This window comes from Clytia hemisphaerica, unplaced genomic scaffold (assembly GCF_902728285.1).
Source record: "Clytia hemisphaerica strain Z4C2 unplaced genomic scaffold, Clytia hemisphaerica genome assembly, whole genome shotgun sequence".
Taxonomy (NCBI): domain Eukaryota; kingdom Metazoa; phylum Cnidaria; class Hydrozoa; order Leptothecata; family Clytiidae; genus Clytia; species Clytia hemisphaerica.
In genome coordinates, this window is record NW_027103737.1 from 513069 (window position 1) to 525890 (window position 12822).

A 12822-nucleotide genomic window follows, 5' to 3' on the forward strand; every position below is an offset into this window, starting at 1 on the left:
AACTTCATAAGAAATTTTGAGCGAAAAATAACGAGCAGAATGAATGGAAATAGTAAAGGAAGTAAAATAGGAAACGGCATTTTCAGCTGGAAATTCTTTTTCCCAAACTCGGACTCGCCCATGTGTTGGAAATTCCTATTATGCATCTTGTGCAAAGTATCAGAAAAAACTAATTAGATCTCGAGAAAATGCCAAAAAACGTTTTCCGGTATTTTCGGACGGGAAGAACCTTAAGGGAATAAATTAATGCGAGTATTAATTAATGCGGAATAAATTAATGCGAGCAAGCGAGCAACCCCCAAAAAATTTTATGTTTTGCGGAATAGATTAATGCGAATAGGTCCATTTTAAGGGATTGGGCTCTTCCAGAAAAAAATTGTACATGGGGGGTGGAGGATATATTGTCCGGGGGGTAGCAAAAAATCATCAAAATTTGCCTTGTCCGGGGTGTAAATTTGCTCTGTCCGGGGGCAATTTGGTGTGTCCGGGGGCAATTTGGTGTGTCCGGGGGGTCAGCAGATGCTTGTCCGGGGGGTAAAAACTATTGTCCGGGGGGCCAAAAGTCACCCTGTCCAGGGGGTAAATCACTAAAAATTGTTGTATCCTCCACCCCCCATGTAAGATTTTTTTCTGGAAGAGCCCATTTTACGGAATTGCAGAATTGGTTTGGGCGCTTATTAAGTAAGAGAATAATGTCAAATATGGGAATACAAGTGCTTAATTTATACACTGGAGTCCAGAAAATGAATATTTGGGGTCTACATTTTTATGCTTTCGAAGCCTTATTAATTAGTCAAAAATACCAGTTTAAATCGAATTCAAGAAGTATTCGTAACTTTTTAAGCCTTTTTGGTGTGAAAATTGTCATTTTGACCACCCAATTAATAAATTTTTTCGTTATATTCGCGAAAGTAAATGTCTTAAATTACGCGATTTTGCGACCTCGCGAAAGTTTCTGTAGGTTTTCGCGAAAAGGGTCTGATTAACTCGAATCTGGAACAACAAAGTATGAACTCTCGATCTTTTTCTTATTCAATCATGATAGAAGAACGTCATTGAAGAAAAGTAAAACATAATGATATACAGAAATAGTCAGAAATATTACAAATTTCTTTTTCAAAAAACGCAACTTTAAGCTAAATAAGATAAACACAAATAGTCGATTTTTTTTATATTGTGGAAGAAGGGTCGGTTTTTTTCTCCAAAGTTTAAGAAAACAGAGATACAGGGATATATTATTTTCGAAAATAGAAGGCATTTACGTTACAACTTTCATCGAGACACGCCTTCCGAAAAGGCAGTCATTCTGCTAGTTCCGAGCCATCTGAAATGTCGAACTAGACAAGTGACAGAAATGTTGTTAAAGTAAATAAGTGGGATTTCCTTAAAGACTAAGCGAATTTGTTTTCCTCAAATTTTAGAGTTCCATTTTTTATTTTCAAATCATTTCATTACATTAGATGTAGATGCGTACTCTTTATTTTATATTATTAAAATAACGACTACAGAAACATAGCCAGTACCTAGCTGGGTACGCATCCGCACCCTTCTCCCACAACAGCATGAAGTGACACATATTTACAAAAATTCTTTCTGAAAAACATATAATTCTATTCAACCCTAAAATTTTATTTTCGTTTTGAGTTTTGAAGCGTCAGAACCAATTCCCAAAAATTAGATAATAACATTTTCGAAATTTCTAAACTAATAAAAAGGCCAGCACAGAATATTTGCGATGTGCTTCCTGGTATTCAGGATGTGCTTCCTGGTATTCAAACCTTTTGTAGAAGCAATCATCTAAAAACTTATCAAAAAGATAGCAAACGATTTGTGAGAGTCAGGTTTTTTTGGCTACAGAAACACAATGGTGAATAAATCGTGACAGATACTTTTAATCACGTTACAACTTTCGTCAAGACACGCCTTCCGAAAAGGCAGTCATTCTGCTAGTTCCAAGCCATCTGAAATGTCGAACTAGACAAGTGACAAAAAAATGTTGTAAAAGTAATTAAAATAATACTTTTGAGGCAACGAGAATTCAAGTGTAGTGTTTCATTTTGTTGGTCCAAAAGCATAAAATAGGAAAAAAATAGGAAAAAAAATAGACAACATAAAAAGAAACTAAAATAAATCCAACAACTAGAACTTGCTTAATTGAAGTAGAACAGATGGAAGACTCGGTCGTTCTTCTGGTTTCAAATTAATCATTTGAGTTGATAATAAACCCAAATGCGGACTTTTAACATAATCCGAAATAGTATCAAAAAGATAACCAAGTGAGTATATATCACTTGCAACAGATACACTAGAACCCGGGACGTTGTGAAGCTCGTGCGCTAAGTGGCGATGTAATACGTTGTAACGTTTATGCCTGTCACTTCCACGTTTAATAGAGTACACAACGGGATCTTCAATGGATGTACACTTTCCAAAATCAATGATTTTAACATATAAACCACTTCTAATCATGACGTTACCAATATGCAAATCGTTGTGCAGGAAACCTCTCGTGTGAAGTGCGTGTAGTCCCCCCCTAATCAATTTTCAAACAGATATTGTGCCAATTATTCAACCCCAAACCATGTTTAACAATTTCTCGCAACGTTCGGGCCATCTACAAACTCGAACAATAGCTTTTTCGGCTCGACTATCCCAAACAAATAGGGGAACCATTTGGATCCCGACATTTCCATGGCTAAAGAAGCTTCGGCCAACATAAAGCACGATCTGACTTTTCAGAAAGCTCTTTTACCGCACAGCTGTTGGGTACTCTTGAGAATCCTTTCTTCACCACCCCGAAACACTCCAGAGGCGATCTCCTCCTTCAAAATAAGGTCAGATAATTCAAATTTTCTTAACTTGTGTTTCAGTTTAGTTACGACGGATAAATTTGGTACCAAACATTTAAGATCCGTTGCGCTGAACTTACGAAAAAGACACACTTTTTTTTTTGCAGGATTGACTTTTTTAAGTGCCAACTTTTAAAATACGGTTTTCTCGTTCCAAACGCATTATCTTTGCTTCGTTTTCATTCTTCTTCTCAATTTCACGCTCTTTTGTTCCTTCACTAGTCTCTTGTCTTTCTCACTTTTGCGTTTGTTCCTTCGTGTACGTGATTCCTTGGATCGATATGTTTTCCTTAAAAGAAACAAATGAAGTCTCAGCACATCAAAGAATCAGGATTGGTCGATCAACCAAGACTGGGGAGAAAAAAAGTTTTTCCATTTTACTTTATTACCAATCAAATCCTTCAATCAAACTAAGTGACAAATTAGGTGATTTCAGACTAACCATTACAGTCAATGTGAAAAGAGTTACAATTATAGTGGGTAACTATCGTCAGTAAGGATGCGATAATTTAGCTTGGTATCTGATCTTTTTTCCATCATTCAAAGTTTACTGTTGACCAAGTCTTTCTTTTCCATTATTTGATAAAGTTTTTGGTGGTTTGTTAGTGTTTTTCTAAATTATTAACAAAAACATTTGATACAGAAATAGAAGTCATCCTCTATGTCTACCTATGTCTTTTACGAAAAATGTGAAAAGGTGCGGCGAACTCTTGCCAAACTCAAACTTTCTTATCATAATAAATTTCATGTTCACATTTATGAAAATGGATCACTCAATGGGTAGACCCAGGATGCAAACAAACGATTGAAGTAAATACTTGGTCAGAAGCGTAAAAAAAAAACAACACTCATTGAAAATGATGTTTATGAAAAAATGAAACAGCCCTAAAAGCTAAGACAGTCATAATAAAAAATTCTAAAAAAAACTTACTTTTTTGAAATTTATCTGAACGCATAACAAAAATTATTGTAATAAATTGAATAAACTAGTTTCTTAAGGAAAGAAATTTTTGCGGAAAGAAACTTGCAATTTGAGAAAATTTTAAGCAGTTAATTCTCGAAAATTAATTCCACGAAAAGAAATTATCTGAAAATCAGATTTTGATAATTAATTTTCTATATCCTAATCAAAATCTAAATTTTCTAAGTAGTTGAACTAAGTTTATTTGAAATACAAAACTAATTCTAAATATTGGAAACTAAAATAGATTAAATCTTAGGCTCTGTAATATAATAGCAAATATAATAATAACACTAATACTAAAAGTAAATGAAATTATTCTATTGAAAGTTTTGAAAAGAATTGGTATTTTTACCTAAAGAATAAGAGAAAATTAAAATCTTTTCGGAATAAGGACATTGAAACTTATTTCTTCAATATACATACAAATAGAAAGTACTTTTACTGATTAAAGACGCAAGTTGGACCTTCTAATCGCTTTCACTAAAATACTTTTATTGCCAGTGGTAGATAAATTTCGCTTCTTCAGTTCGTTCTTTAACTACTGTAAATTCATGGCATCTGGGATAATATTATCGTTTGACTCATCTGTATAATGGTAGATTGTTCATGAGCTTCTAAAGCAAGTTATCCGGAAATCGGCATTTACATCACTGCATGAAAAAATGATCTTTCCGACTGTCCGATAGACGGTGAAAAGGATTTCTTTCTTCGTATTTACGTGCACCCTTAAGTATAATGAATTTATTCTATTGAAATTTTGAAAAGAATTGGTATTTTTACCTAAAGAAAAGAGAAATTAAATCTTTTCGGAATAAGGACTTGAAACTTATTTCTTCACATATACATACAAAATAGAAAAGTACTTTTTACTGATTAAAAAGACGCAAGTTGACCTTCTAATCGCTTCACTAAAATACTTTTATTGCCAGTGGTAGATAAATTTCGCTTCTTCAGTTCGTTCTTTAACTACTGTAAATTCATGGCATCTGGGATAATATTATCGTTTGACTCATCTGTATAATGGTCAGATTGTTCATGAGCTTCTAAAGCAAGTTTATCCGGAAATCGGCATTTACATCACTGCATGAAAAATGATCTTTCCGACTGTCCGATAGACGGTGAAAAGGATTTCTTCTTCGTATTTACGGCACCCTAAAGGATTTCTTTTCGAGTGCACGATAAGGACGAAAAGTATCCTTTGAAGCTTTCCGAAAAGAATATATTTCCATTATTTCTGTAACCGAAAAGTTATCATTTCTGTCTCGAAAAGTACTGGAAAGAAGACCTGTTTCTTTTCAATTTACGAAAAGGATATCTTTGCGGTCTCGAAATTGCAGGGAAAAGGATTAATTTCTGATACACTTTAATGGAAAGACTTAATTATTTTATGATTTTCCGAAAAGAACTACTATCAGACGGTGGAAATTCACGGAAAGAGAAGATATTCTGCGGTAAATTTATATAAAAGAAAAATTCATCAAACCTTCCGAAAAGAAGAACTACCAGAACAAGAAAGTGTACGAAAAAACTAATTTTCTGAAAAAATTGTTAAAGGAATAGGTTTTCATCGAAGCTCTTGCATAGGAAAGCTTTCTAAATCGATATTGTACAGGAAGAATTGACTTTTTGATTTTTTTGATGGAATGACTAAACTATTTATTTGGTGTACGAAAAATACTTCTGCTAGACGACGAAAATTCACGAAAATAAAAAATATTTTGCTGGTAAATTTATATCAAAAGAAAAATTTCATTAAACCTTCCGAAAAGAAATACTATCAGAACAGGTGTAAAAAAAAGAGCTAATTTTCTGACGTATTTTAAATACGAAGTTTTCATCAACCGACATTACTGCCGTTTTAATGAAATTAGACGATAGATTAAATTCGATATAATATTCTACTTGGATGATTTTCTTTTTTAAAATTAAAGTCAATATTTAAATAAATCATATTAATATATATGGTGAAGTTAATATATATGTACTCGTAATTCTTGTGCTAAAAATCTCTAAAGTATACCTTATTTACACAAATGACTTATATTAATAAAATAATAAATCCATATTATCTAATTTTCTTGTAAAAAAATGACAAAAATTGATGTGGTATAGTAGGAACTTCGGTATAGGGTTAGAGGGGGGGGGGGCTATTTCTAACAAAATTTTACATTGTAAAGCATTATTCGAATTTAAGAAATGAGAGTTAGGTTGCGGGGTTGCGGTTAAAAAAATTGTTTTTGTATAAAAAAGGTTGAACCAACTAACAAAAGAAGTCGGACAATTACTTCTTCAATTACTTTCTCCGATTTTCCGTTCAAACGATCTGTATCTCCCCCTCATTGAAGATGTTTCTTTGGTTGTGTTGTCGAACAATGATATTTACTTCCTTTTCTTATACCATAACATTCATATCTTTGTCTTCTGATGAGACGATTCATTCTGTGATAAGTTTTCTCCACACCTCTTTGACATTGCAGCGAAATGATGTTTTGGCTCTCTCCGCTGGGCTCGCAATACGTTTTTCGATTTTCTGTCGAGAGAAAATGATAAAATTATACTCTACTTCTTAAACAGGATTATCTAACAGATTAATTGCCGCTTTATCTTTATTTCAAATTGAAAATAATCAGTGGAAATCCAAAATGACTTGAAGATTACAAAAAAACATAATAGCAAGAAAGAAACTATGTTTTTTAGACAGGCTATTCCAAAAATAACTAAAAAAGTGTACTTACATGATCATTGCAGGGCCTCTTTAGCATTATTGACGTAAATATTCATCGCAAAGTCTTTACTTCTTACATTTGTTACACTCTTTGGCTTACTGTAAAGTCCGTGTGAAAAAATGTTACATAATTTCGTGACAAATCAAGTCTTTTCTTTCCCTCTTTAATTTCTCTTTATTAACATTTTTCTATGAGAGACTTAATTGGACTGCAATTGAATATATCGTAATTTTTCCACAATTATAAATGTGTTAACACAGGGTCCCAAAGGGAATGGTGTTGTTTAGTTCAAACAGTTAATTGTAATTTTTTTTGATTGATGAAACCGCCTAACAAATTTTTCAGCCTTTGAAATAGCGCCGAAAAAAGAGAAAGTATACGAATCGTTAAGAACATTTTAATTTTAAGGCTTTGGGGACTCGAAAATACCCGATTTCTTAGGAAATAATGTGCAGGAAAATAATAACATGTTAAGCACATTTTTATGCTGAAAAGTCAAGAACTCCCGAAAGCTTCAAAATTTTTGGATGTTCTTATAAAACAACGCGTATATATGAAATATCAAAGTGATTTCTTTTTATATACTTTCCTGGTTCAAACTCGCTTACGATGAAAATTATTTTCGGATGATTTGCGAAATATCTAATTCCTAACATTTTTATGCAATCTATAATGTAAAATACAGGCTTAGATGCAACCTACTAGCCGTAAGTGCAGCGTCGCGAGGCCCAAAACAGTGAATCACTCAAACGAAACAAAAGTAGCTGCCGAAGGATTATACTATTTTCATTTTATGAAAGAATGCCTCAAATAAATTGTTCTTCTTTCCTTCTACAAAACGCCTTTGCACTTGATTCAAATCAAGGAACAAAAAATTGCCCTGCATTACATTTTTCAACTATAATGAAGTAAATCGAGATTAGCACTTAATTAAAAGACCTTCGTAGGCATAATGGCTAGACATTGTTGCTGGACATTCGAAAAAACCTTTGGATAACTTTGAAAAGTTTTGCTAGTTTTATAAAAACACAAAATTTTTTAAATAATCTCAAAATGGAATGAAATGAAAGCTTTAAGTCATGTACAATGTCTTTGAAGAAGATTGATTTGAGCACGTCCAGTTTCCAATCGGCTAGTAGGTTGCATCTAAGCCTGTATTTTACATTATAGATTGCATAAAAATGTTAGGAATTAGATATTTCGCAAATCATCCGAAAATAATTTTCATCGTAAGCGAGTTTGAACCAGGAAAGTATATAAAAAGAAATCACTTTGATATTTCATATATACGCGTTGTTTTATAAGAACATCCAAAAATTTTGAAGCTTTCGGGAGTTCTTGACTTTTCAGCATAAAAATGTGCTTAACATGTTATTATTTTCCTGCACATTATTTCCTAAGAAATCGGGTATTTTCGAGTCCCCAAAGCCTTAAAATTAAAATGTTCTTAACGATTCGTATACTTTCTCTTTTTTCGGCGCTATTTCAAAGGCTGAAAAATTTGTTAGGCGGTTTCATCAAAAAAATTACAATTAACTGTTTGAACTAAACAACACCATTCCCTTTGGGACCCTGTGTTAACACATTTATAATTGTGGAAAAATTACGATATATTCAATTGCAGTCCAATTAAGTCTCTCATAGAAAAATGTTAATAAAGAGAAATTAAAGAGGGAAAGAAAAGACTTGATTTGTCACGAAATTATGTAACATTTTTTCACACGGACTTTACAGTAAGCCAAAGAGTGTAACAAATGTAAGAAGTAAAGACTTTGCGATGAATATTTACGTCAATAATGCTAAAGAGGCCCTGCAATGATCATGTAAGTACACTTTTTTAGTTATTTTTGGAATAGCCTGTCTGAAAAACATAGTTTCTTTCTTGCTATTATGTTTTTTTTGTAATCTTCAAGTCATTTTGGATTTCCACTGATTATTTTCAATTTGAAATAAAGATAAAGCGGCAATTAATCTGTTAGATAATCCTGTTTAAGAAGTAGAGTATAATTTTATCATTTTCTCTCGACAGAAAATCGAAAAACGTATTGCGAGCCCAGCGGAGAGAGCCAAAACATCATTTCGCTGCAATGTCAAAGAGGTGTGGAGAAAACTTATCACAGAATGAATCGTCTCATCAGAAGACAAAGATATGAATGTTATGGTATAAGAAAAGGAAGTAAATATCATTGTTCGACAACACAACCAAAGAAACATCTTCAATGAGGGGGAGATACAGATCGTTTGAACGGAAAATCGGAGAAAGTAATTGAAGAAGTAATTGTCCGACTTCTTTTGTTAGTTGGTTCAACCTTTTTCATACAAAAACAATTTTTTTAACCGCAACCCCGCAACCTAACTCTCATTTCTTAAATTCGAATAATGCTTTACAATGTAAAATTTTGTTAGAAATAGCCCCCCCCCCCTCTAACCCTATACCGAAGTTCCTACTATACCACATCAATTTTTGTCATTTTTTACAAGAAAAATTAGATAATATGATTTATTATTTTATTAATATAAGTCATTTTGTGTAAATAAGGTATACTTTAGATTTTTAGCACAAGAATTACGAGTACATATATATTAACTTCACCATATATATTAATATGAATTTATTTAATATTGACTTTAATTTTAAAAAAGAAAATCATCCAAGTAGAATATTATATCGAATTTAATCTATCGTCTAATTTCATTAAAACGGCAGTAATGTCGGTTGATGAAAACTTCGTATTTAAAATACGTCAGAAAATTAGCTCTTTTTTTTACACCTGTTCTGATAGTATTTCTTTTCGGAAGGTTTAATGAAATTTTTCTTTTGATATAAATTTACCAGCAAAATATTTTTTATTTTCGTGAATTTTCGTCGTCTAGCAGAAGTATTTTTCGTACACCAAATAAATAGTTTAGTCATTCCATCAAAAAAGATCAAAAAGTCAATTCTTCCTGTACAATATCGAATTTAGAAAGCTTTCCTATGCAAGAGCTTCGATGAAAACCTATTCCTTTAACAAATATTTTATCAGAAAATTAGTTCTTTTCGTACACTTTCTTGTTCTGGTAGTTCTTCTTTTCGGAAGGTTTGATGAAATTTTTCTTTTTATATAAATTTACCAGCAGAATATCTTCTCTTTCCGTGAATTTCCACCGTCTGATAGTAGTTCTTTTCGGAAAATCATAAAATAATTAAGTCTTTCCATTAAAGTGTATCAGAAAATTAATCCTTTCCCTGCAATTTCGAGACCGAAAAGATATCCTTTTCGTAAATTGAAAAGAAACAGGTATTCTTTCCAGTACTTTTCGAGACAGAAAATGATAACTTTTCGGTTACAGAAAATAATGGAAATATATTCTTTTCGGAAAGCTTCAAAAGGATACTTTTCGTCCTTATCGTGCACTCGAAAAGAAATCCTTTAGGGTGCACGTAAATACGAAGAAAGAAATCCTTTTCACCGTCTATCGGACAGTCGGAAAGATCATTTTTCATGCAGTGATGTAAATGCCGATTTCCGGATAAACTTGCTTTAGAAGCTCATGAACAATCTGACCATTATACAGATGAGTCAAACGATAATATTATCCCAGATGCCATGAATTTACAGTAGTTAAAGAACGAACTGAAGAAGCGAAATTTATCTACCACTGGCAATAAAAGTATTTTAGTGAAGCGATTAGAAGGTCAACTTGCGTCTTTTAATCAGTAAAAAGTACTTTCTATTTTGTATGTATATGTGAAGAAATAAGTTTCAATGTCCTTATTCCGAAAAAGATTTTAATTTCTCTTATTCTTTAGGTAAAAATACCAATTCTTTTCAAAACTTTCAATAGAATAAATTCATTATACTTATTATTATTGTTATTATTATATTTGCTATTATATATTACAGAGCCTAAGATTTAATCTATTTTAGTTTCCAATATTTAGAATTAGTTTTGTATTTCAAATAAACTTAGTTCAACTACTTAGAAAATTTAGATTTTGATTAGGATATAGAAAATTAATTATCAAAATCTGATTTTCAGATAATTTCTTTTTCGTGGAATTAATTTTCGAGAATTAACTGCTTAAAATTTTCTCAAATTGCAAGTTTCTTTCCGCAAAAATTTCTTTCCTTAAAGAAACTAGTTTATTCAATTTATTACAATAATTTTTGTTATGCGTTCAGATAAATTTCAAAAAAGTAAGTTTTTTTAGAATTTTTTATTATGACTGTCTTAGCTTTTAGGGCTGTTTCATTTTTCATAAACATCATTTTCAATGAGTGTTGTTTTTTTTTTACGCTTCTGACCAAGTATTTACTTCAATCGTTTGTTTGCATCCTTGGGTCTACCCATTGAGTGATCCATTTTCATAAATGTGAACATGAAATTTATTATGATAAGAAAGTTTGAGTTTGGCAAGAGTTCGCCGCACCTTTTCACATTTTTCGTAAAAGACATAGGATAGACATAGAGATGACTTCTATTTCTGTATCAAATGTTTTTGTTAATAATTTAGAAAAACACTAACAAACCACCAAAAACTTTATCAAATAATGGAAAAAGAAAGACTTGGTCAACAGTAAACTTTGAATGATGGAAAAAAGATCAGATACCAAGCTAAATATTATCGCATCCTTACTGACGATATTTACCCCTATAATTGTAACTCTTTTCACATTGACTGTAATGGTTAGTCTGAAATCACCTAATTTGTCACTTAGGTTTGATTGAAGGATTTGATTGGTAATAAAGTAAAATGGAAAAACTTTTTTTCTCCCCAGTCTTGGTTGATCGACCAATCCTGATTCTTTGATGTGCTGAGACTTCATGTTGTTTCTTTTTAAGGAAAACATATCGATCCAAGGAATCACGTACACGAAGGAACAAACGCAAAAGTGAGAAAGACAAGAGACTAGTGAAGGAACAAAAAGAGCGTGAAATTGAGAAGAAGAATGAAAACGAAGCAAAGATAATGCGTTTGGAACGAGAAACCGTATTTTAAAAGTTGCACTTAAAAAAAGTCAATCCTGCAAAAAACAACCAGGTGTTCTTTCGAAGTTCAGCGCAACGGATCTTTAAATGTTTGGTACCAAAAGTTTATCCGTCGTAACTAAACTGAAACACAAGTTAAGAAAATTTGAATTATCTGACCTTATTTTGAAGGAGGAGATCGCCTCTGGAGTGTTCGGGGTGGTGAAGAAAGGATTCATCAAGAGTACCCAACAAGCTGTTGCGGTAAAAGAGCTTTCTGAAAAGTCAGATCGTGCTTTAATGTTGGCCGAAGCTTCTTTAGCCATGGAAATGTCGGGATCCAAATGGTTCCCCTATTTGTTTGGGATAGTCGAGCCGAAAAAGCTATTGTTCGAGTTTGTAGATGGCCGAACGTTGCGAGAAATTGTTAAACATGGTTTGGGGTTGAATAATTGGCACAATATCTGTTTGAAATTGATTAGGGGACTACACGCACTTCACACGAGAGGTTTCCTGCACAACGATTTGCATATTGGTAACGTCATGATTAGAAGTGGTTTATATGTTAAAATCATTGATTTTGGAAAGTGTACATCCATTGAAGATCCCGTTGTGTACTCTATTAAACGTGGAAGTGACAGGCATAAACGTTACAACGTATTACATCGCCACTTAGCGCACGAGCTTCACAACGTCCCGGGTTCTAGTGTATCTGTTGCAAGTGATATATACTCACTTGGTTATCTTTTTGATACTATTTCGGATTATGTTAAAAGTCCGCATTTGGGTTTATTATCAACTCAAATGATTAATTTGAAACCAGAAGAACGACCGAGTCTTCCATCTGTTCTACTTCAATTAAGCAAGTTCTAGTTGTTGGATTTATTTTAGTTTCTTTTTATGTTGTCTATTTTTTTCCTATTTTTTCCTATTTTTATGCTTTTGGACCAACAAAATGAAACATACACTTGAATTCTCGTTGCCTCAAAAGTATTATTTTAATTACTTTTACAACATTTTTTGTCACTTGTCTAGTTCGACATTTCAGATGGCTTGGAACTAGCAGAATGACTGCCTTTTCGGAAGGCGTGTCTTGACGAAAGTTGTAACGTGATTAAAAGTATCTGTCACGATTTATTCACCATTGTGTTTCTGTAGCCAAAAAACCTGACTCTCACAAATCGTTTGCTATCTTTTTGATAAGTTTTTAGATGATTGCTTCTACAAAAGGTTTGAATACCAGGAAGCACATCCTGAATACCAGGAAGCACATCGCAAATATTTCTGTGCTGGCCTTTTTATTAGTTTAGAAATTTCGAAAATGTTATTA

The 12822-nt window shown here is 32.5% G+C and overlaps 1 protein-coding gene across 1 annotated transcript; it reads left to right on the forward strand.

Annotated features, from left to right (window-relative positions):
* The first annotated feature begins 11074 nt into the window (after positions 1-11074).
* On the forward strand, positions 11075-12365 carry LOC136805155 (proto-oncogene tyrosine-protein kinase LCK-like). Its single transcript, XM_067061718.1, has 3 exons — positions 11075-11100; positions 11367-11514; positions 11685-12365. Exons 1-3 carry the CDS (start codon positions 11075-11077, stop codon positions 12363-12365), a joined length of 855 nt encoding a protein of 284 aa, XP_066917819.1.
* The last annotated feature ends 457 nt before the right edge of the window (positions 12366-12822 follow it).

Bases quoted from the DNA above. Each gene is read 5' to 3' on its own strand.
- LOC136805155 (XM_067061718.1), top strand. From the start codon at position 11,075: ATGGAAAAAGAAAGACTTGGTCAACA. The intron at 11,101-11,366 runs GTAAACTTTGAA...TTTCTTTTTAAG, and splicing joins AAAGAAAGACTTGGTCAACA to GAAAACATATCGATCCAAGG. The intron at 11,515-11,684 runs GTATTTTAAAAG...CTTATTTTGAAG, and splicing joins TGCGTTTGGAACGAGAAACC to GAGGAGATCGCCTCTGGAGT.